Source organism: Vipera berus (genome assembly GCF_964194415.1).
Source record: "Vipera berus genome assembly, chromosome: 2".
NCBI classification, from domain to species: Eukaryota; Metazoa; Chordata; class Lepidosauria; order Squamata; family Viperidae; genus Vipera; species Vipera berus.
In genome coordinates, this window is record NC_138203.1 from 394,276 (window position 1) to 419,196 (window position 24,921).

The 24,921-nt window shown below is 45.1% G+C and overlaps 1 protein-coding gene across 3 annotated transcripts in view; it reads left to right on the forward strand.

The window, feature by feature from the left end:
* The window catches only part of MYO5B (myosin VB), a 241,397-nt gene that overhangs the window by 83,302 nt on the left and 133,174 nt on the right, over nt 1–24,921 (forward strand). For all 3 annotated transcript variants that reach the window (XM_081319235.1, XM_081319237.1, XM_081319236.1), the window contains exons 3-4: nt 4,713–4,884; nt 5,994–6,138. In XM_081319235.1, the coding sequence (XP_081175361.1) occupies nt 4,713–4,884; nt 5,994–6,138 (317 nt within the window). The remainder of the gene's footprint in view (nt 1–4,712; nt 4,885–5,993; nt 6,139–24,921) is intronic.

The window sequence follows — 24,921 nt, forward strand, 5'->3', positions numbered from 1 at the left end:
GGCAGGTGGTTCCACTGGTTAATTGTCCTCACTGTCAGGAAGTTTCTCCTTAGCTCCAGGTTGCTTCTCTCCTTGATCAGTTTCCATCTGTTGTTTCTTGTCCGGCCTTCGGGTGCTTTGGAGAATAGCTTGACCGCCTCTTCTTTGTGGCAGTCCCTGAGATACTGGAAGAGTTGCTATCATGTCACCCCTCGTCTTTTTCTTCATTAAACTAGACATACCCAATTCCATCAACCGTTCTTCGTATGTTTTAGCCTCCAGTCCCCTGATCATCTTCGTTGCTCTTCTCTGCAACTCTTTAGAGTCTCAACATCTTTTTTACATCGTGGTGACCAAAACCGGATGCCGTATTCCAAGTGTGGCTTACCAAGGCCTTGTAAAGTGGTATTAACACTTCACGTGATCTCGATTCTATCCCTCTGTTAATGCACTGTGTTGGCTTTGTGCTGGCACTGACTTTGCATGTGTGCAAATAGATGTGTACATATCTATAAACTCACACCATCTGTTAAAAAAAGGAAGCCTTTTTTAACACACACAAAGCAAAAACAGTGGGGAATTATGCACTGCGCCCCTGGCATTTCCAACATCTGGATGGCCAGATGGTAACAGTTTTTTGGCTCTGCTTCAGTTGAGCAGCTCTGACTTTAAACTGAGAAAACTCCACGCAAACCCCTTTACCGGCCTCCCAGGGTGCCGCTTCTGTTCTTTAGGGAGCTGAAAAGAGAAGGGGCATCATAATTTAAATCAGGAGTGTCAAACCTTGGCTACTTTAATACTTGTGGACTTCAACTCCCAGAATTCCTCAGGCAGCATGGCTGGCTGGGGAATTCTGGAAGTCCACAGGTTTTTAAAGTTGCCAAGGTTGGACACCCCTGATTTAAAGCAACAGTTTCTGTGTTGGGATGAATTTTGCCCAATTTCTTCTGACCGTTGGCTCCCTCAAACAGAAAGGGGCAAAGTGATGCCCTCGACGTGATGTCCCGTTGCCTGGAGGCGGTTCGGGTCTGGATGGGGAGGAACAGGCTTCGACTCAACCCTGACAAGACTGAGTGGCTGTACGTGTCGGCATCTCAGGATATTCAGAATATTCCATCTCTTTCTATGGGGGGTGAGCTATTACCCCCTGTAGAAAGGGCTCGCAACTTGGGGGTCCTTCTAGATTCACGGCTCTCCTTAGATCATATAGGAGCTGTGACTAGGGGGGCCTTCGCCCAGGTTCGCCTGGTGCACCAGTTGCGGCCCTATCTAGACCGGGATGCCTTGCGTACAGTCACTCATGCGCTTGTGACCTCTCGTTTGGACTACTGCAACGCTCTCTACATGGGGCTGCCCTTGAGGTCCACCCGGAGGCTTCAACTGGTGCAGAATGCAGCCGCGCGAGTTGTGTTGGGGGTCTCCCGATACTCCCATGTTACACCTCTGCTCCGCGAGCTGCATTGGCTGCTGGTTGCCCTCCGGGTGAGATTCAAGGTGCTGGTTATGACCTACAAAGCCCTACATGGCATGGGTCCGGACTACCTACGGCAGCACCTGCTGCCGGCATCAACTTCCCTCCGCCCTGTGCGCTCCCACAGAGAGGGCCTCCTCAGGGTGCCTCCGATCAGAGAATGTCGACTGGTGGCCCCCAGGGGGAGGGCCTTCTCTGTGGGCGCGCCAGACCTGTGGAACCGCCTTCCGGTTGAGCTCCGGATGGCCCCCGACCTGCGCTCCTTCCGGCGTGATTTAAAAACTTATCTATTTGAACAATCTGGCCTGGTCTGATGGGTTTGGGGTTGGATTTAAATAAGTTCTTAACACATTTTTAGTATTGTATTCTTGGGCATAATTATTTAATTCTTTTTAATCTCTTTTTTAACTTTTGTATTTACATTTTGATATTTATTGCCCTGTACACCGCCCTGAGTCCTTCGGGAGAAGGGCGGTATAAAAATTTAATAAATAAAATAAATAAATAAATAAATAAAATACCAAGATTATTCTCAGAATGTTTTTCTTTAGCACAGAGGCCCCCAACCTTTTGGGCACCAGGGACCACCGGTTCCGTGGGGAGAGGTTTTTCCGCGGACCGGAGGGAGTTTGTGGTTTTGTGTGCTGCCTGCATCTCGCGGAGGGGGCTTGGCTTGTTTGTGTGGCCCGGTTGCTGGCATGCCCGGCCCGGTACTGGTCCACGGACCAAGGGGGGTTTGGGGGGACCCCTGCTTCAGCATGTAGAGGGTACGGTCAGGAAGAGGAGCACAGTAGTGGACTGTAGGGTTGAATATTATTAGATCTAGTAGTTTTTCTGTCCCCTGCCACGTTCCCAATTAGCTTTTTAAAACCAATTTGTAGAACCCCTGACTCTAAATCCAGTAAAAATCAAGGAAAGAAGGTTATTGGCTGGGTTTGTCCATTGTGCTAACCTTAATGCTGGTTGGTTTGATTTTGGTTTGGAGTGTGAACTCTGTCATTCTGGTTTACTGTGTAAACTGTGATGAAAGAAATCAGGGTGTGGTATGGCCTGAGAGCCATCCATAGACCTAAACCCTGTAGTATCTTGGCTTATTGTTGTATGCCAATGCAGACCTTTGGCCGGATTATAATTGAGGGAAATTATATTAGCCTCAGTTTGTAACTATGCTGTGATGTAGGTTAGTGGAATTTAGACATTTCCTGGATTAAGCGATCCGTTGGTCCTCCAGGAAACTGAAGTGAGAACAGCAGCAGCTTCTTCCCCTGCCCGCCTTTCCTACTTTCACCTTTCCTTTCCCTCCCCTCCCCTCCCCTCTTTTCTCTTTCCCTTCTTCTTTCCTCTCCCTTTCTCTCTTTTCCCCTTCCCTTCCCCCCACAAAGCACTTAATGCTCCCTTTTCTCCCAGGCTGAGAGTCCGCCGCTCACAGAGCCGTCCTCACAGCCCTTCTTTTGGGTCCTGGGTCACAGCAACTGTCACAGCATCAACAGTCAGACATTGCTGGTTAGTGCCAGAATTGCTGGCGCAGCCGCTCTCTTTCCTTCTCAGGGCCAGCAGAGGTTGCTGTCAAGGTTATGGCTTGACAGTCTGTGGGATGGCGGCCGACCGAGGGGAATGGCAAGGTAGTTTTCCATGTCGTGTGAACGCCATCGCCATTTCTGGGCTGGAATCAACCCCCCCCTCCCCCGTGACAAGGTAGAAGCCTTTTAGAGAGTCCTTATTTTCTCACCCTAGTTCTGTCAGATACGTTCCCTTCATTTTGCTTTCAGCTGAGTTGACAAGTCACTCCCGTTTGTTCAGTTGCTATGATGGATGTAAGACAGCGAGAGCGAGAGCTACACAGGAGCACAGGGTTAGTCAGCGCCAAGAACAGAAACCAACGTGCCAAGGAACGTTGAAGCAGGTTGGTGCCAACGGCCTCGCCCGACCTGGCACCCAGCCAGCTTGCCCTTCCTCAGATTCCCCATTAGCATCGGGGCGGAAGGTGCCCGTTACGAGCCAGGCCAGCCAGGAGCTTTTGGCAGCGGCGTGATCAAAAGGAAGGTCAGGTCTGAAACCTGGAAATTGATGTGCAAGCGGGTCTCTCTTTGTAATTTTCTTGGCAACAGTATAAACGTGGCTGGCCAGTAGGGATTTCATGGCGCTTATGTCCACGTGGTGACCAGAGTGGACACAAGGCGAGGTCAGCCAGGTACGGCCACCTACGGAGGCGGTTTATCGAGAGCAGAGCTTCTCAGCCTTAGAAATGTTAAGATATGTGGACTTCAACTCCCAGAATTCCCCAGCCAGCATCTTTTACAGCATGGTCATAAGTCAGGGACCATCTGCATGACTAAGTGTGTTCCTAGACCTGGATTTATTACAGCAAGGGAAAAGTAGGTTTAGCTTCTTTGCAAAATTTTTAATCCAGTGGCCCGGAACTGATCGAACAAAACGTAGCTTCTGTTCTGTGTGCAGCATAATCCTTCTTTTAAGAAAAAAAAAACAGCTGAAGAGAAGTCTGTTTGTATACATAGATCATATATACAGGGGGTCCTCGACTGACAGCGGTTCATTTAGTGACTGTTCCAAGTTACAACGGCACCCCAAAAAATTGATTTGTGACCATTTTCATATTTGGGACCATTGCAGCATCCCCATGGTCACGCGATCAGAATTCGAACGCTTGGCAACTGACTCATATTTACGACGGTTACAGGGTCCTGGGGTCACGTGATCCCCTTTTGGGACCTTGTGCCAAGCAAAGTCAATGGGGGAATCCAGGTGTTAACAACTGCAGTGATTCTCTTAACAACCGTGGCAAGTGAATGGAGCAAAACTCACTTAAGAAACGCCTCGCTCAGCAACACAAATTTGAGGCTCAATCGTGGTCATAAGTCGAGGACGACCTGTATTAAAAATCTAATGACCGGCTGAAAGGAACTCTCTATTAAATTAGAGAACTCTAATCTATTTTTTTATCCATATTGCAGTAAAAACAGGCAATACGGCCGGCGTTTTCTTGCAATAATGCTTTCCTTTCCTTTGCAGGTAAACGAACTGATCACATGAGGAAAGCTTTTTAATTTAAACGGCAAATTGTCACCCTATTTTATGCAACTGTCCCCCCCCTTGAGATTCTGTTTTGTGAATGTGGCCACCCCCCACTTGATTTTCCTGCTTTTTTTAATATCCTAAAAGATTACTTTGGTCAGGTTATGGAAATGTAAAAATGTCCCAGGTAGTCTTTTGATAAATGACTGTTTTCCCTTTACCATTTCAGATCCTGGAATATCCGGTTGATCCTAAAGAGAACAACTTTCCTTTTTTGCGTAATCCAGATATTTTGGTTGGAGAAAATGACTTGACAGCTTTAAGTTACCTTCATGAACCGGCGGTCTTGCACAACCTAAAACTCCGCTTTTTGGAATCAAATCACATCTATACCTATTGTGGTGAGTATTATTGCCCTAGCAGTGTGCGGCAACAGCAGCCCAAAAAAGCTGATACAATCTTTGTACTGTATAAACAGAGACATAGAATCAAAATCACACAAAGTCTTAGTATGGCTTTATAAAGCCTTAGCAAGGCCACCACCTGGAATATACTGCATGCAGTTTTGGTCACCGCTTTACAAAAAAAATAGTTGAGGTTTTGGAAAAGTGCAAAGAAGGGCAAGTAAGATGATTAAGGACATACGAAGATGGAAACCTATGAAGAACGGCTGCAGGACCTGGGTTTGCCTAGTCTAGAGAAAAGAAGGACCAGGGGGGACATGATTTGGGGGGGGGCTGCCACAAAGAGGAGGGAGTCAACTTATTTTCCAAAGCACCAGAAGGCAGGACAAGAAACAACGGACTGCTCGAAGATACAACGGCACCAAAACTGTTGACTTATAATCATTTTTCACACTGATGATTTCAACAGCATTTGTATGGTCACGTGATCAAAATTTGGGCGCTTGGCAACTGGCATGCATTTATGACAGTTCAACTGTCCTGGAATAACGTGATCACCATTTGTAACTTCCCAGCCAGCTTCCAATAAGCTAAGTCAATAGGGGAACCAGATTTACTTAACAACTGCAGTGATTCACTTAACAACTCTGGCAAAAAGGTTGTAAAATGGGACACAGCTCACTTAGCAACTGCCCTGCTTAGCAACATAAATTTTGGGCTCAATTGTGGTCCTAAGTCAAGGACTTCCTGTAGTTTATATTCAAATTAGCCTCTCTGTTATTTCAAGTTCTGTAGTAGAAACTTGAGAGATTTTTCTGGTTGAGACATAACTTTGCCAGCTTAGGAAACCTGAAGCAGCTGAATTTTAATTTGGAAGACCTTCAGACATGCTGAACATATAAAGCAAAAAGCAGGGCTGAGTGCTTCTGCTTTCTTATTTATTTATTTAAACAGCAGGCAATGAGCATGTAAATTGATGCACAATAAAAAGGCCCGTTTACACTATGAAGTGACCAGTGAGTCATATTTGAACTACTCTACTTGTACGTTTCTGTGCCTCTCTTTTTTGTATTATTTGAAGTGTTTGCATCCTTGTTGTTTTTAAGGTATCGTGCTTGTTGCCATAAATCCTTACGAACAATTGCCAATTTATGGACAAGATGTCATCTACGCCTACAGCGGCCAAAACATGGGTGATATGGACCCTCATATTTTCGCAGTGGCAGAAGAAGCATATAAGCAAATGGCCAGGTGGGTGCAAAGCTTTCTTCCTTTCTCCTGATAGATGCATTTAAATGGAGACTGAGGTTACCCTAAATGAACAAGCAGATTCAAATTCAGGAGGTAAACTATGGTTAGCCTTCTGGAAATCTTCATGATAAATCTTGTAATGAGTGGAAAATGGTGCCACTGAATGCAGAATGCAGCATCTGAGAAGCTCAATTTAATTTCTGGTTTTAGTTATTTCTTAATCTATAAACTGGTCCTCATGGTTTAACAAACAGAAATGTGAACATGCATTTGTTGTGTCATGTCAAGTGGCGTGAAGGTCATTTCCTCAAATCAATCTTCCTTAATCTGATGCTCTCTAAATGTGTTTAGACTTCAACTATCATCATTCCTTGATGATGGAGAATATCATTTTCCAGTTAGGTTGCAGGGAAACTGGGTCCCCATGTTTAAGTCTCTGGTGAATTAAAAACACTTCGTAAAAGCTGGAGTTGCTTAGGATTGTGTCTGGTTTAATCTTCCGTCCATCTGCGCAACATATTTCTTATTTTTTCACAACACTTGTGAGTAGAACAACAGGATGTGAACCTTTAAGATACCTGCGAAGGATGTCTTGGGGATGCCTAGGGGCAGGACGTTGATGGATGGAAGTGAGTTTTTACCAGGCCCTGAATGTACTTCATTGGTTTAAGTAGTTGTTTTGTTGTACAGTGTTTTGATTTTGTCCCCCACCAAGAGTTCTTTTTGGTAGATAGGCAGCAGTAAAACATCGCTGAATACAGAAATCAACGTTATTGTTGAATTTGGACAGGGTTGGTTCAAAACACAGAATCCTTCCAATGCAATTATACAGCCAGCAGTTAGATCTGAAGTCATTTCCTTTATTCCAAAAACTTACCCATTCCTTCTCTTTTTACATAACTTTATTGATTTTCAAAAAGGTGCAAAGTTAAAAAGATAAAGATAAAGATAAACAAAAAACAAACAAAAGATTTGAAAAAGCCCACAGAAGAATATAAAAGAGAAGGTGAAATAAAGTAAAAGAAGGAAAAATAGAAAAAGCATGGATTCTGACTTTCTTTGGAACGATACAAATGAAAAATACACCAAACGTTACAATATTTCCACCGTGCCATCTATTATAATTCTGATCATCATATTTCCAAATCAACTTTTTAATTTCTTTCAGTTTCTCACAAAAAGTTCAAAAGTGTTTTCTAAGTGGTAATAATATTTGTCAAGCCTGTTCTTTCATCAAGGCTGTCAGTTTTGCCATCTCTGTCCATTCCATCAACCTCACCCACCATTCCTCCTTGGAAGGAATTTGTAAGTCCTTCCGCCTTTCAGCATATGAAAGTCTCGCTGCTCTTACCGTGTACAAAGACAAAGTTCCGTAAGATATTCCCATTTGTTTGTCCGTTTAAACCTCTGGTTTTAACTTTTAAAAATCTTCTGCTTTTCTCCTCCTCTTGACTGATCTGCTTTTGAGAATTCTTGGCCAGGGCAGGGAATGAGGAGGTAAGGGGGTGTGGGAATCACCTTGAGGGACAGGGAGAAGAGAGGCAGCCTCAGAGGAGGCCCAGGTAAAAGGCAACGTAGCCCGCAGGGGTGATGTGGGCAGGGCAAATGACTTAGTTTCTCAGGCTGTATAGGCGAGTGGGGAGAGTTATACTTTCTGACTTGCAAGATTCTGTTAATGTCGTCAGCCTTTCCGTCACGTCCGACCCACAGCAGCTCTACGGATCAGGAGTCTCCATGGCCCTCTGCCTTGCGCTGCCTCCTTCAGATCTGGCGTGGTCATCCCGGGGTCATCCTTTATAGTGTCCAGTCAGCGGGCGCTAGGACGGCCCCTTCTCCTTTTCCCACTGGTCGCTCTCAGCACGGTTGACTTTTCGAGTGGGTCAGCTCTCCTGACGTGCCCAAAGGAGGGCAGCCTCCATTTGGCCATCTTGGCTTCAGGTGATACTTCGGGTGATTGAGTTCGGTCCAGGACTTCTTTCTTTGGGATTTTTGGGGTGCGTCATAGTCGCCTCCAGCACCACAGTTTGAAGGCGTCCACCCTTCTCCCGCCGGCCTTTTTCAGAGTCCCACTTTCACAGCCATAAGTAGTAAAAGTATTGTGTTAACTCATCTGCATTTGGTTGGGAGGCTGATGTCTTCTTTGCTCTTCCGGAGGTTATTCATGGCGGGCCCGGCAGTTCCTCCACGCGCTGCAGCTCTGCTGATCTCAGGGCTGCAGCCGCCTCCTTGGCTGACTTCAGAGCCCGGGAAGACGGATCCCTTTCCTGTTTCGATGGCCTCGTTGTCGCCCTGCGCTCCGCCCTGCGTGTTCTCTGCACTTGTCGCTGCCTTTCTTTTCTTGATGCTAAGGCGCGGTCCAAATTTTCACTTTCATCTTTGACTCTCACAATTAATGTCACCTTGCAATAAAATAGAATGCGTTCACCTGGCCCTGCTTCTCGTCTGCCTTGCACGGCTGACAGAACTCAGACCGTACAGGTGTTTGCAGCGATGGTTTATTTCTCTGTCTTTTCGTTCACCCTCTTTCTTGCTTCCCTTTTATTAGCTTTATTCCTTTTTTTTTAGCACTTGTTCTTTCTGTGTAACTTTAACATCAGAAACCCTCCAGCCAGATTCAGAATTGTGATGAGCTCTTCAGACGTCGTTAGGCTTTTATCCCCCCTCTCCTGTACCGAGATGGCCGGCAGTCCAGAGTGATCCCTGGGTGGATCTCGGGACTTTCAGCTGAAGATTTTGTCTTTCAGGCGAGTTTGGGAACAGGGTGGATCCTGCGTAATTAGAAACTTTTGCACTCCCGGGTGGAAGTGCTGATGCTGAACTAGCATATTTAATTTTTAAAAAGTTCCAAGAGCGGTGCAGGAATACAAGGCCTGCCTGAACACAATACGGGAAGCCCTTGACTTACAAAAATTCATTTAGTGACCGTTCGAAATTATAATGGCACTGAAAAAAGTGACATGCCCGTTTTTTGCACCGGCAACTTTTCCAGCATCCCCAGGGTCACGTGATCAACATTCAGACGCTTGGCAGCCGACTCATATTTATGATGGTCGCAGTGTCCCGGGGTCATTTTATTACCTTTTGTGACCTTCTGACAAACAAAGTCTATGGGGAAGCCAGATTCACTTAACCACTGTAGCAAAAAAGTCGTAAAATGGGACACAACTCACTTAACCACTGCCCTGCTTAGCAACAGAAAATCAAGGACTACCGGTATACCAGCCTGGCTGGGAATTCTGGGAGTGATAGTCCAAACACACGTGGAAGGCTGCTGAAGGGTTAACGCCAGGAGGAAGAATTCAGGAGAATGCTGAGGTCAAAGGGTGGGTCCGCCCGGGGTACTTTAAACTAAATGAGCTATTTTGTGTGTGTGTGTCTTTGTGTGCCCTTAAACCAACTTTTGCGGTGAAAGGATGAACAGCCTTCAGTTTCCTAAGCCTGCGGTTTCTGTTTTGTCCCCAGTGCAGTTTGATTCAAGCCACGGCTAGGAAGAGAAACCCGTGTACATTTCCCCCCCCCCTAGCTTTTCTCGCTGAAACAGTCTACCTGCAAAAAGGTGGGTTTCCCCCATTCCTGGAAGGTTTTAAGCAGAAGTTAGACACCTGCCCCTCAAGGATGCTTTAATGGGTTTTCCTGAACAACTGCAGAGAGCTTGAGATCCCTTCCCACTGCAGAATTCTGTGGGGCTGCGTAGAAAAAGAAAAATCAGTTTTGAAGAGAAATGGCTTGCTCTAGAACAGGTGTCTCCACCCTAACTTTGGTAAATTGCTTAATGTCCTTGGCAAAAAAGATTGTAAAATCAGGCACAAATCATGTAACGTGCATCCCTTAGCAACGGAATTTCCAATCCATAGAATAGAATAGAATAGAATAGAATAGAATAGAATAGAATAGAATAGAATAGAATAGAATAGAATAGAATAGAATAGAATAGATCCAATTTCCAATTTCTTTTTTGTTGCTTTTTTTTTTAAAAAAGGGGGGCACAGAGGCTTTCTCATCCTTCCATAATATGCTGTTTGTTCCTTGTGCGTGTTTTGAACATTGTTGCTTAGGAGAGCGGTGTAATGTTTCACTCATCTTGTCTCACCCTGCAGTATTGAAATAACTTCCTGGTGTTGTTCGTTAAATGCTCCCAACTTCCTTGAGCCTCAAGTGTGCTAACGGCAAATTCCGCAGTCTGTAAACAGATTGTAATTTAAAAAGAACAAAAGAATGGTGAAATGAAACAAAAACCTGTAATATGATATAATAACAACTGATTGGTTTCTAGGAGGAATAGGGATGGGCGACTAGGGGCGGGTGGGTGGGTTAATTGATTTTCTCCCCCCCCCCCCCCCGGGCTTCAAGGCTACGAGAGCTCCACCTGAGGATGCCCTGGGAGCCTCGTCTGGACTTTTCATATTTTTATTTAACCATGGGATGAATTTTGCCATTTTATCTTCCTGTTATCCTGGCGTGCTGTTCTCTTAAATGCAGTGACTGCAAAAATAGGAAGCTTTAGCCATCAATCATGCAATTTTGGGATTATTTGTAGAGCTTCTGGTTATTTTTAAATGTATGGACTTTATAATCCAGGGTTACATATGACCGAGATGTTGCTCAGTTCTGAGTTTAAACCAAAATGTTTGACAGTCACTGTTCCAGTATGTTTTATGCTCAAAAATATTGCACGTAGCAGTAGCTGTTGGGCACGTCTACCGCCCCATAGCACCCTCTGGATGGTTTACAGTGCAGAAACATTATTATTATATGCATGTTGCCCCCAACCGTCTGGGCCCTCCTGTTATCAACCTCAGACGGACGGAAGGCTGAGTCAGCCCTGAGCCCCATCAGGATCGAATTCCCACCTGTGGGTAGAGTTTGCCTGCAATGCTGCACTTCAACCACTGCGTCGCCAAAAATGTTGTACATCTCAGATGGAGGCATGTAAAGAAAATCAAAGATATTCGGGGGCCCTTTAAGCTTGACTGTTGGATCCTGGTCTTTCAACGTGAAAAATTGGCAGTTGGAGTTTTGATTCTTTGTTAGTCATACCACAAACTCACCACTGTTAAAGCCGGCAGCTATTTATTGAGCGTAAGTTTATCTAAACCAAGGAATCAATCGGTATTATGAGGCCTTATTGAAAAGTGACATTGGTCCAGGGCTATTTTATTCACAGCTTGTTAAATAAATCAGAGGAGTTCATACATAAAATTAAGCCATAAAATGTGATAGCTTTCTTAGGCTGAGCTTGGAATGGTTTTTAAGTAGTAGTGAGCCTGGAATTCCTCTCCTCTTAGAATAGAGAAACCTAGATCAAAAATTAACTCTGGATCGAATGCCATTCACATTCTTGCTTTGCCTGCATTGAATAATTGCTTGATTTACCATATCCCACATCCCAGCTTGCTGGCAATTCTGGGAAGGGTTCAAGAACCCATATCTGTAGGAGAAGAGCCGACATAGCCGGTTGGAGTTAAATGTGTCAGCAGCCCAGAGTCCTTACGTTGCCACAAACGGTCCCAGGTTCAGCCGCTCCTTGAATTATGTTGACGCTTATCAGGCACTGATTCAGTTTTCAGCTCTAGTTGACAGGATTCTTGCGCATAGGCTGAAGTTGGAATGCAGCTTAACCTATGCTGCTGATCTTTTGCACCTAACAAGTGTTCAAAGGTTTCATGTAGCCTGGAACTATTGGTCATCCAGATTTGCCATTAAAAGTAGCTTCACGCATCAGACTCAGACACAGAGAGAAGCTAACAAGGTAATGACTTAACACAATGGATGAGGAAGGTCTTTGAGAACCGCAGTTTCTTTAATAAACACTAGCATTTCTTCTATCAAAGCCCTGGGTTCAAAAGAGACCATCTCCTAGAGTACGCCCCAGAGCTTTCTGTAATAAAACATATATAATTTTTGAAATTATATGACTGAGCTATTTTGAATCCTGCTTTCTTCAACCTCTATAATTAGTACTAATAATCATACTAAACCCAGATAAAAGAATGTGCATATGTATGAAAAAGAAAAGATTGTACCCGGGCAATTCCTCTTAACCACATAATATGTGGTACTTTGTAGAACATTAAGAATAAACTTAACAGAGGCGTTTTTAAAATTAGCGTTAGGGTGTGAACTTTGGGCCTAGATAGAGTCTTACCTGTCTGTCATTAAGCTAAAATCACCAGTATTCTTCTGAGAAGCGTGTAATGTTGGAAAAGGTGGAAAGCAAAAGAGGATAATCAGCATGTCCTGAAGATGCTTTTTCAAGAGGCAACTGGACTTTCCTGTTTTTCCTTTAAAGACGTTTTGCTTCTCATCCAAGAAGCTTCCTCAGCTCTGGCTGGATAGTGGGGAATGGCAGGATTTTATTCCTTGCAGACAGCTGGTCATTTGCAGTCTTTTAGAGAGTCGTTGAGGCTGCCTGGAGGTTTATCTGTGTCCTCGGGGCTCTCCTGAGTGGTGCAGATGGGTGGGGACCCTTGTTGGGTCTGCTGAAAGGAGCACCAGCAAAGTGGAGGGACTCAGATAGAGAGGCGGTGGGTGCCCTCCTGGAAGGGAAGATCTGAAGGATCAGGGGTCAGGCCAAGCAGCCAGATCCACACGTAGAGAGTTCAACTAACTACTTTATTGTTTTCTGCCTATTATACGGGAATCTTCCCAGACTGCTCACCTTCTCTTAGGAACAGATAGATAGATAAGCCTCTGTGGAGCTTAGGGGGTCAGTTCTGGATCTTTTGTAGCAGCACAAGGCTTCAAGGCTAATTCCCTGCTTGAGACCCCCCTCCTCCCTGCCTGACTGGGCTTTCGCAAGACCAGATTGGGGACTCTGTGGTAGCTAAGAGTTGACATAACGAAATGGTACATAATCAAATCAGTGGCACAAGTATTGGGGGCAAAAAAATTGCCCTTGAGTGGGAATTTCCTGTATCGTCAATTTGGAGAGGATCACATGGCCTCTCTCTAGAGGCCTTCGTAGTCATGGACTAAGCCCAAGATCTCCTCCACAGATCCTCGCCATCACCTCTTTGGGTCCATAGGTGTAAAGTCCCCCCCCCCAAAAAAAAACCAGGCTGAATTTCTTGTAGACCATCATGGAGAAAAGTACTGAATTATGATTTTGTAACAATGATTGGTAGACGCCACTTGTACATTTTAATGCCCAGCGTTCATTACCTTGCCATTCAAGTTAGAAATTCCAGTATTGTGCACTATACAGTAAACGGACGTTCCCTATTTATCCACCCTTTCATTGTATGCATTATTGTTGTTTTCACTGAGTAAATCAGGCCTTGGGTTGTCCTTATCCTTCCACTCTATCGGGTTTTCAAACTTGGCCCTTTTATGAGGTGTGCCTGGCTGAGGAATTCTGGGAGTTGAAGTCCACGTCATAAGAGGGCCAAGTTTGAAGACGCCTGCACTATATCATGGAGTTCGTTTCCCAATATGGAAAAGCCTTAAGTGGACCAGAACAGTAATATGACATGCGTCATCCGAGAATTGCGAGGCTAATAAACATTATTCTGTTCATACTACGGCCATGCAGGAGACGTGACTATGTCTTTTTTGGGAAATATTTGGGAACAGGAAAAATGTATTGAAGCAATCCTTTTTGCTTCTTGTCTCACAGATAATTTACTCATTTCTTTGGAATTGAAAGAAGGGGAGAGAAAAAAAACCCAGCACAAAATGCATAGCCACCTGTTTGCGCCGTCTACACTTTTAGCGCACCGGCAAGACCCCAGCTGAGTCTTTGGGCAGCCAGCGGTGGCTGTGCTGGACCGAAGAGGCCAGGCCCAGATACGCAGAACCTTTTCAGGGGGAAATGGCTTTTGTAGAGGAAAGCCTAAAATGTTTGGAGCCCAGAACAGGGATTATTTTCAGCTATTTTGAGCTTGAAACCAAACGCGTGTTCTGAGAGTTTTGTTTTGAGGTCATTTTGAAATTTGAGTTGTTCCAAGTTTCGTTCTATTAAAGGAGAATATTTGTAGCTCAGGGTTGAAATGAGGGGTCCCTGTGCTCTCTGAGCTAGGTTGTTTCCTTCCAGAGATTTCATTACCTCGTGAAAGGCCTGTAAGAAACTCCTCAAGGAGAGAAGCAACCTGGAATTAAGGAGAAACTTCCTAACAGTGAAGACAATTAACCAGTGGAATAGGAAGTTGCCACCAGAAATCGTGGGCTCTCCGTCACGGGAGGTTTTTAAGAAGAGGCTGGACTGGAATGGCACAGGGTCTCCTGCTTGAGCGGGGGTTGGACTAGAAGACCTCCAAGGTTCCCTCTTGCTCTGTTCTGATTGATATTAAGCTAAACTAGGTAACCTCTTCGGTGCTTGACTGATAGTGCTCTGACGGTCTCTAGTAGTGGTGATGGTTTGGATAATGAAGCGTCTGCCAGAAAACAGCCAAGCTCAGAGAGCACCGAGGACCCCGCAGGTTTCGTTCTGATGGGACCCAGCCCACACAGAACTTTCTGATCAGTTCAAAACAAAACATATTTCTTGTTTTATGCTCAAGCCTGTAGGATAGATTTCTACAGAAGCTTCTTCTCAAACACACTCAGACACGCACAGACAGGATCTCCTGCTTGAGCAGGGGGTTGGACTAGATGACCACCGAGGTCCCTTCCAACTCTGTTGTTTTACATATTTCTGTCGCACCCTTAGATTAGCAAAAGGACCCAGTACTTCTTATTCTTTTTTCGTGAAAGGGATTGGAGGACCTTATCTAGTCAGGCTGGCATCTTATGTTCCAGTGACAGGGGTGGTGCTGCCTCAAGATGGATCTTAGAGTAAAATGCCTTCGGCTCTTCCTGTGCAGGCAAGCTAAAAATCATAGACTAGCTGCCAGTATAACTGCTGTTTGTAATACTAGCATAGGGTGCATGACTCTGTAATGAAAATGGAATTAATGAAATTACAGGAGAAAGTCCATTTGAGCACTGGCTCTTTTTGTTAAAAAAAAGTAAGCTCGTAAGTGCTTCATTGAGCCTGTTGATTTTAAAATAAATAAAATGAACTCAGGGAATGCAAACACATCCTTCCAATTTAAGTAGCATCAAAGAACATAAGTAGGTAGCTCCAAGATGAAAGAAAAGGGTTATTTATGTAAATAGTTCAATTTGGAAAGAAAAGAAAGGGCTTTAATACCTCTCTCCATGTTGCTACCCAAAGCAAAGAAGTGCAAATAGTCCATCTTTGGAGATTAAGATTCTGGTCTTTTGGGGCAAGGGTGAGCAACGGTGGCCTTTTACCACCTCCCAGAATTCCTCCGCCAGCCTTGCTGGCTCAGGAATTCTGGGAGTTGAAGTCCACAAGTCTTAAAGGGGCCATAGGTGCCCAGCTCCGTTTTTAGCACAGCACCTGGGGTTCCCACACAGGGCTTGGTGGCCTTGAGATCTAAATGTGGAAAGCGGAAATGCATGTTATAGGGCGTCTTTCTTCTCTCTGTTCATTTCTCTCTCCCTCCCCTCATCCCTGCACTGAAGTTTAGCCTTTACCTTCTTACTCGTGCGTTTGCTTCCATTTGCAAACTCTCCCTCCTGATCCACGGATTCCCTTCTTGCTGTTTTTCTTCCGTGCTGCGGTCTGCTTCTCAGATAAGATCAGCTCAGCTTTTATTTGATCGTAGACTAGCAAATGAAACTCAAGAGTCCCAATTAGTTAAGATAAAAGGAAAAATAATATAATTACAGGTAGTCCTCAACTTACGAGCACAACTGAGCCCAAATTCCTGTTGCTAAGCAAGACAGTTAAGTGAGTTCTGTCCCACTTTATGTCCTTGCTTGCCACCGTTTTTAAGTGAATCGGTGCAGTTGTTAGTGATACGGTTGTCAGGTGACTCTGGCTTGGCCACTTGTTGCTTGTTAGAAGGTGTGGCAAAAGGGGATCGCATGACTCCAGGACATTGTGACCGTCATAAATGCAGGCCGGTTGCCAAACGGCCGAGTTTTGATCACGTGACCGTGGAATGCTACAACGGTCATAAGTGTGAAAATGGTCATAGGTCACTTTTTTCAATGCTGTTGTAACTTTGGCCGCTAAACAAATCGCTGTAAGTCGAGAACTACCTGTAGCCCCTGGGTGGTTGCCGCCTTTATGCTTTCATTTTTTAATTTTTTATCCTGCCTTTATTGTTTTTAAAATTATAACTTAAGGTGGAGGACATAATTCACACTCCTCCTATTTCCACCCCCCCCCCCCCACACAACAATCCCTGTGAGGTGAGTTGCACTGAGAGAGGCAGGACTGGCCGAAAGTCACCCAGTTGGCTTTCATGTTTAAGGTGGGACTAGAACTCACAGCCTCCCGGTTTCCAGCCTTAAAGCAGTAGGCCGGACGGGCTCTTGATTGATTCGATTTGATTTATATAGCTGCCCGTCTTTGCAGGAGGTTCAGTAAAATGGATAAAAAACAAATATGACATAATTTGTATTGTACTGAATATACTTTTAACTTGTGTGTTGCTCAGAGTTGATATGAGTATATATGAGAATGAGAATAATGATCAGAGGAATTTACACCTAGACTTACTAGACGTATATAGATGTTGAAAGCTGAACACGTATGGTGGAGATAATATAATCCAGAGGTCCACAACCTTTTGGGCACCAGGGACCGGTTCTGTGGAGAGAGGTTTTTCCGCGGAGCGTGAGGGTGGGTGGTTTTGTGTGCTGCCTGGATCCCGCGGATGGGGCTTCGCTTGTTTGTGCGGACCGGTTGCTGGCATGCTGTGGGCCGTTACTGGTCCATGGACCGGGGATTGGGGACCCCTGATATAATCCGCTTATTGCATTACTTGCTTCACCTTCAGTGAATCGGCAACAATTTCTGCTCTATGGCTAAAGTTAAGGCCCTTGATAAATGTGTATACCTTTAGTATGCTTTTGTTGAGAATGACGGGATGTGGGAAGATTTCCATGGGTGAAGTAAGGACTGAATGAGTGGGTGACTCAAGCAGATGAAGTGTCATGGATGCTTGGCGGGATAAATCCACACCTTTCCCCCTGGGCCAGTCACAGAGGAAGGCACATTTATTCCCCGTAGTTCCAGAGAGCAGGGCGAGAACTAGTGGCGGAAGCTTTGCAGAGAGAGGGAGGGAGGGAGGGAGGGAGGGAGAGAGACAGAGACAGAGAGAGGGAGAGAGAGAGACTCAAAAGGAGGAGGGATTGCCTGGCTGCGAGGGGGGCCGTAAGCAGTGGGCAGCCTGTCCCCTGAGGCTGTGCCTGCTCCACCGCGGGAAGGTTTCAAGCTGAGGTTGGGCAGCTCTTTGTAGCCAGCCTCTCCTCCTGCTTTATTTTTTATTTATTTTATTTTAATTCCATTTATATCCCGCCCTTCTCCGAAGACTCAGGGCGGCTTACAAGCTTAGCAGTAGCCTTCATTCTATGCACATGCCTGTTTATTAGGGCTTTCACACACACCCCAAGCGGCATTTTACAAAGTCAGCTTAATTGCCCCCAACAATCTGGGTCCTCATTTTACCTACCTCGGAAGGATGGAAGGCTGAGTCAACCTTGAGCCTGGTGGGATTCGAACCTGCACTAATTGCAGGCAGCTGGTGTTACTTAAGGAGGCATTAGTCACTCTTGTCCCCTCCAGACAACTTCTTTAACTTCAGAACTCCAGCATTCACCGCAGCAAAGTGGATTTGTTGATCCACTAGACAGAGAGATGACTAATGACTTTATTAAGATTTCTGATTAGAATGATCATTAGGCTTAATGAAGGGAGTCCCTCTGAGGTCCTGAAGTCTTAGTTTCGTCAGGATATTTTGCTTCATGTTTAAAAGCGTGGCCTAGAGACGCTTCAGGGCAATTAGCGAAGCTATTTTTAAACACCCTCCACCCCCTGTGGGAGAACCACAAACCCGGAGAGACGGAGCTAAGATCCAGTAATAGAAAGGCTTATTTTGCTGACTAAGGGAAGATAAAGAAAGTCTACACGGATGGTGATATTTACACAGGGAAACGTTTGGTAAAACGGGTGGGGCAAATGTGTGGCTGCTGTTGCAAATATACATCAAGCCAATCTGGAATTTTAATTATTCTTTTTTTTGGCATTTGAATATTTTGAAATCCTTGGTGAATTGTTGATACTGCTATGATGCTAAGGGACCTTTGTTGATTGAACCTGAGGTCAATGGAAGGCAGGAGAGCTAAAGCAAGAGGCCAGATGTTTAGTTCCCACAACACCTGCCAAATTTATTGTCCTATTTGACTTTTTAAAAAAGGCCTTTTAATTAAAATAATAAAGGCAAACTTGTATGCCACAAATCAAAGCACCAAATGTTGGTATCATCTTGAATCCCCAGAATACTTTTGTTGTTGTTAGTTGCGAAGTCGTGCCAACCCATCACGACCCCATGGACAACCTTACTCCAGGCCTTCCTGTCCTCTACCATCTTCTGGTGTGCATTTAGGCTCACGCCTCCAGCTTCAGGGACTCCATCCAGCCACCTCATTCTCTGTCGTCCCCTTCTTCTCTTGCCCTCAATGTTTCCCAGCATGAGGCTCTTCTCCAGTGAGTCCTTCCTTCTCATTAGGTGGCCAAAGGATTTGAGTTTTAGCTTCAGGATCTGGCCTTCTAAAGAGCAGTCAGGGTTGATCTCCTCTAGGACTGACCGGTTTGATCGCCTTGCAGTCCAAGGGACTCGCAGGAGTCTTCTCCAGCACCATAGTTCAAAGGCCTCAATTCTTTGGCGCTCGGCCTTTCTTATGGCCCAACTTTCACTGCCATACATTGCAACTGGGAAGACCATAGCCTTGACTATACACACTTTTGTTGACAGGGTGATGTCTCTGCTTTTTAGTGTGCTGTCTAGATTTGTCATGGCTTTCCTCCCCAGGAGCAAGCGTCTTTTTATTTATTTATTTATTTATTTATTTATTTATTTTATTTTATTTAGTTACATTTATATACCGCCCTTTCCCTGAGGACTCAGGGCGGTTTACAGGGAATTAAAAAATCCAACATACAAAAGTTAAAAAACCAGATTAAAAATATTAAATTGACCCTGTACTCTTAAAAACCCCAGTTAAAAATTTCTCCTCAGCCTGGGCCCGAGAGCTCAAAGAGCCAGGTCTTCAGGCCCCGGCGGAATGATCGGAGGTCGGGGGCAGTTCTCAGCTCCACCGGCAGCTGGTTCCAGAGGGCAGGCGCTCCCACTGAGAAGGCCCTATCCCTGGGTGTCACCCGCCGGCAATCTCTCACCGGCGGAACCCTGAGCAGACCATCTCTGTGGGAGCGCACTGGGCGAAGGGTGTTTGATGCCGGCAGCAGGTGTTCCCTCAAATAACCCGGACCCAGGCCATGTAGGGCTTTATAGGTAATAACCAGCACCTTGAATTTCACCCGGAGGGCAACCGGAAGCCAATGCAGCTCGCGGAGTAGAGGTGTTACATGGGAGTATCGGGAAACCCCCATTACAACTCGCGCGGCCGCATTCTGCACCAGTTGAAGCCTCCGCGTGGTCTTCAAGGGCAGCCCCATGTAGAGAGCGTTACAGTAGTCCAAACGGGAGGTCACAAGCGCATGAGTAACTGTGCGTAGGGCGTCTCGGTCCAGATAGGGACGCAACTGGCGCACCAGGCGAACCTGTGCAAAAGCCCCCCTGGTCACGGCTCCTATATGGTCAATTCTTTGGCGCTCAGCCTTTCTTATGGTCCAGATTTCACTGCCATACATTGCAACTGGGAAGACCATAGCCTTGACTATGCGCACTTTTGTTGACAGGGTGATGTCTCTGCTTTTGATTGTGCTGTCTAGATTTGCCATGGCTCTTCTCCCAAGGAGCAAGCGTCTTTTAATTTCTTGGCTACAGTCCCCATCTGCAGTGATCTTGGAGCTCAGGAAAATAAAATCTGTCACCACCTCCATTTCTTCCCCATCTATTTGCCAGGAATTGAGAGGGCCGGATGCCATGATCTTGGTTTACTTAATGTTTAGTTTCAACCCAACTTTTGCACTCTCCTTCTTCACCCGCAACAAGAGGCTCTTTAGTTCTTCTTCACTTTCTGCCATTAGAGTGGTATCATCTGCATATCTTAGGTTGTTGATATTTCTCCCAGAAATCTTAATTCCAACTTTAGATTCATCTAGCCCTTCCTTTCTCATGATGTGCTCTGCATATAAGTTAAATAGGCAGGGCGACAGTATACAGCCTTGCCGGACTCCTTTCCCAATTTTGAACCAATCAGTGGTTCCGTGTCCAGTTCTCACTGTTGCTTCTTGGCCCGCATATAGGTTTCTCAAGAGACAAATAAGATGGTCTGGTACTCCCATCTCTTTAAGAACTTGCCACAGAATATTTTTAGGTATGTTTATAAAATAAAAATGAGAGATGCTGGTAGCTTTGTACTTTAGAGGTGTATTTATCAGCCCACAAAAATGCTGATTATAATCTGCTATAGAAAAAAAGCAAATGAATGTGGATACAAATTGTTCCAAATCCTGATGCTGAGAAGAATATATATACGGTATATATTTTAAAAACCCCACTGCTTTAAGGTATCACATTTACAGCTGTGGGTTCAGGCTTCATATAAAACCCACTCACCTAAAACTGTTAGTGACTCACATAGAAATGTTGCATTAGGTATTTAGAGTCTCTCTCATTGCTTGCCAAAGATGGATAGGAAGAAAGGTATATAACAATAATCACTACTGATTTGGTGTTAGCATCTAGCAACATTTTGTCCTTTTTCTTTCTACCTTCCATATTCCTCTTAAGCGTAATTTTTAATTGCGTAATCTCCCTGTTCAGGAAAAGCATTCCAAGGTGACATTTTCCTCCTCCTAAAAGCCCCGGGGGAGGACGGGAAGAAGATAAACCAATATAAGGAAATGGAATATTGTTCCCCTTGAGAAGGAAGAAACCACTCTGGGAAGAGAGTCCACTGAGGTTTGGGTGGCACCCAGCCGAGGAAAACAGCCACGGGGCATGAACTAGAAGGGTTAAAGTCCATTCTGCTGTAATTAGTGTGCCAGGCCTTCCATAAATCAGAGTCTCAACCAAAGTGCCTCAGGAGGATCTCCGAAGCCTTCAGAGAAAGGCAGCAGGGGATGGATTGCCAAGTCCTTCGATACTGTACAGCCTTCTCCCCTTCCTGGGTGTCACTGGTAATCCTCCACTTGCAATCACTATTAAACACAAAGTTTATCTTCCTAAGCAAGGCAGTAGTTAAGGGAGGTTTGCCCCATTTTACCGGCTTTTTTGCCACAGTTGTTAATAAATCACAGCAGTTCTTAAGTTAGTAGCAGGGTGGTTAGGAGAATCTGGCCTTCCCATTGACTTTGTTGTCAGAAGGTCGCAAAGGGGGATCACGTGAGCTCTGGGACACAGCGACCGTCCTAAATATGAACCAGTGGCCGAGCGTCTGAATTTTGATATCATGTGACCCTGGGGATGCTGCAAAGGTCTTACCTGTGAAAAATGGTCCGAAGTCATTTTTTTCCAGTTCTGTTCTTACTCTGAACAGTTCACTAAATGAACTGTTGTAAGTCAAGGCCTGCCTGTTAATCGAGCACTGCAGGGGCATAGCCACACTTCAGAAAAACCACAACGATTTGGTCTGACTCTCTAGGACCAGGGCGTCCAGCCTGGGCCACTTCAAGACCCCTGTACTGTGCTTCATGCTGGCTGTGGAATTCTGGGAGTTGAAGTCTATGGGTCTTAGAGTGGCCAAGGTTGGACACCCCTGCCTTAGGGTGATAATTATGTTAATTTATTAAATTTATATACCACCCATCTCACTACCCAAAGAGATTCTGGGAAGCTTACAATACATTAAAAATTTAAAAATAAAAATATTAAAATCTGGTAGGGATCAGATAAAATCTACAAAGAGCATGAATGGGGCAGAGGTGGAATCTCTTCCATTGCCCCATCAGCCACCTCCAGCATGGAGCATCCCCACAGGGGCCCCAAGCCAATAGGCAGAGTCAGACTTGAAGGCCCTTGTATATAATTAAAAAGGAGATTGGGAAAGAAGGCAAGATAGATAAGGCATAAGGCAGGTATGACCATCAAGTAATTTGGCCACCTAGGAAAGCTTGTTCTTTTACTGGTTCTTTTTAAATTAGAGAATTTGTTGTTGTTGTTAGCTGCAAAGTCGTGTCCAACCCATTGCGACCCTATGGACAACATTCCTCCAGGCCTTCCTGTCCTCTACCATCTTCTGGAGTCCATTTAAGCTCACACCTACTGCTTCAGTGACTCCATCCAGCCACCTCATTCTCTGTCGTCCCCTTCTTCTCTTGCCCTCAATCTTTCCCAGCATGAGGCTCTTCTCCAGTGAGTCCTTCCTTCTCATTAGGTGGCCAAAGGATTTGAGTTTTAGCTTCAGGATCTGGCCTTCTAAAGAGCAGTCAGGGTTGATCTCCTCTAGGACTGACCGGTTTGATCGCCTTGCAGTCCAAGGGACTCGCAGGAGTCTTCTCCAGCACCATAGTTCAAAGGCCTCAATTCTTTGGCGCTCAGCCTTTCTTATGGTCCAACTTTCACTGCCATACATTGCAACTGGGAAGACCATAGCCTTGACTATACGCACTTTTGTTGACAGGGTGATGTCTCTGCTTTTTAATGTGCTGTCTAGATTTGCCATGGCTTTCCTCCTGAGGAGCAAGCGTCTTTTAATTTCTTGGCTACAATCCCCGTTTGTAGTGATCTTGGAGCCCAGGAAAATAAAATCTGTCATTACCTCCATTTCTTCCCCATCTATTTGCCAGGAATTGAGAGGGCCGGATGCCATGATCTTGGTTTTCTTAATGTTAAGTTTCAACCCAACTTTTGCACTCTCCTTCTTCACCCGCAACAAGAGGCTCTTTAGTTCTTCTTCACTTTCTGCTATTAGAGTGGTATCATCTGCATATCTTAGGTTGTTGATACTTCTTCCTGCAATCTTAATTCCAGCTTTTGATTCATCTAGCCCTTCCTTTCTCATGATGTGCTCTGCATATAAGTTAAATAGGCAGGGCGACAGTATACAGCCTTGCCGGACTCCTTTCCCAATTTTGAACCAATCAGTGCTTCTGTGTCCAGTTCTCACTGTTGCTTCTTGGCCCACATGTAGGTTTCTCAAGAGAGAAATAAGATGGTCTGGTACGCCCATCTCTTTAAGAACTTGCCACAGTTTGTTATCCACACAATCAAAGGCCTTAGCATAGTCAATGAAGCAGAAGTAGATGTTTTTCTGGAACTCTCTAGCTTTCTCCATGATCCAGCGTATGTTAGCAATTTGATCTCTAGTTCCTCTGCCTCTTCGAAATCCTGCCTGTACTTCTGGTAGTTCTCAATCCACATACTGCTGGAGTCTAGCTTGTAGGATTTTAAGCATAACTTTACTAGCATGAGAAATGAGTGCAATGGTGCGATAGTTTGAACATTCTTTGGCACTGCCTTTCTTTGGAATTGGAATGTAAACTGATCTTTTCCAATCCTGTGGCCACTGTTGAGTTTTCCAAATTTGCTGGCAAATTGAGTGTAGCACTTTTACTGCATCGTCTTTTAAAATTTTGAATAGCTTAGCTGGAATTCTGTCACCTCCACTAGCTTTGTTGTTGCTCAGCTTTTCTAAGGCCCATTTTACTTCACATTCTAGGACAGGGGTGTCAAACTCAATTTCATTGAGGGCCGCATCAGCATTGCGGTTGCCCTCAGGGGGCCAGGTGGGTATGGCCAGGGTGGGTGTGGCTTACTGGGTGGGTGTGGCTAGAGTGCGTATGGCCTGATGAGTGGGCGTGGCCAGCTCTACATCGTTGGCATCAAGGGTGCCTATGGGGGCCTGGGCAGGAGTGGGACAGATCTGAGGGTCTCTGGCAGAAGGAGGGTCTCTGGGCCAGGGCCAAGGCTGTGGGGGCCGTTCCCTCACTGTTTCCAGGATGGCTTCGTGGGCCACATAAAACCACTTTGCGGGCCGGATCCGGCCCCCGGGCCTTGTGTTTGACATGTCTGTTCTAGGATGTCTGGCTCGAGGTCAGTGACCACCTCATTGTGATTATCAGGGACGTTAAGCTCATTCTTGTATAGTTCTTCTGTGTAATTTTGCCACCTCTTCTTAATCTCTTCTGCCTCTGTTAGGTCCCTGCCATTTTGGTCCTTTATCATGCCCATTTTTGCATGGAATGTTCCCTTCATCTCTCCAATTTTCTTGAAAAGATCTCTGGTCCTCCCTATTCTATTGTTTTCTTCTATTTCTTTGCACTGTTCATTTAAGAAGGCATTCTTATCTCTTCTAGCTATTCTTTGGAATTCTGCATTCAATTGGGCGTATCTTTCTTTTTCTCCCTTGCCTTTCGCTTCCCTCCTTTCCTCAGCTATTTGCAAAGCTTCCTCAGACAGCCATTTTGCTTTCTTGCATTTCTTTTTCTTTGGGATGGTTTTGGTTGCTACCTCTTGTACAATGTTGCGAACCTCTGTCCATAGTTCTTCAGGCACTCTGTCTATCAGATCTAATTCCTTAAATCTGTTTGTCACCTCTACTGTATATTCAACAGGGATATGATTTAATTCATACCTGACTGGCCTAGTGCTTTTCCCTACTTTCTTCAGTTTAAGCCTAAACTTTGCAACGAGAAGCTCATGGTCTGAGCCACAGTCAGCTCCTGGTCTTGTTTTTACTGACTGTATAGAGGTTCTCCATCTTTGGCTGCAGAGCACATAGTCAATCTGATTTCTGTGTTGACCGTCTGGTGATGTCCATGTGTAGAGCCGTCTCTTGGGTTGTTGGAAAAGAGTGTTTGCTATGAAATTAGAGAATACACTGTCTAAATTAAGTTGATGTTCCGTGTTCTATATTATATTG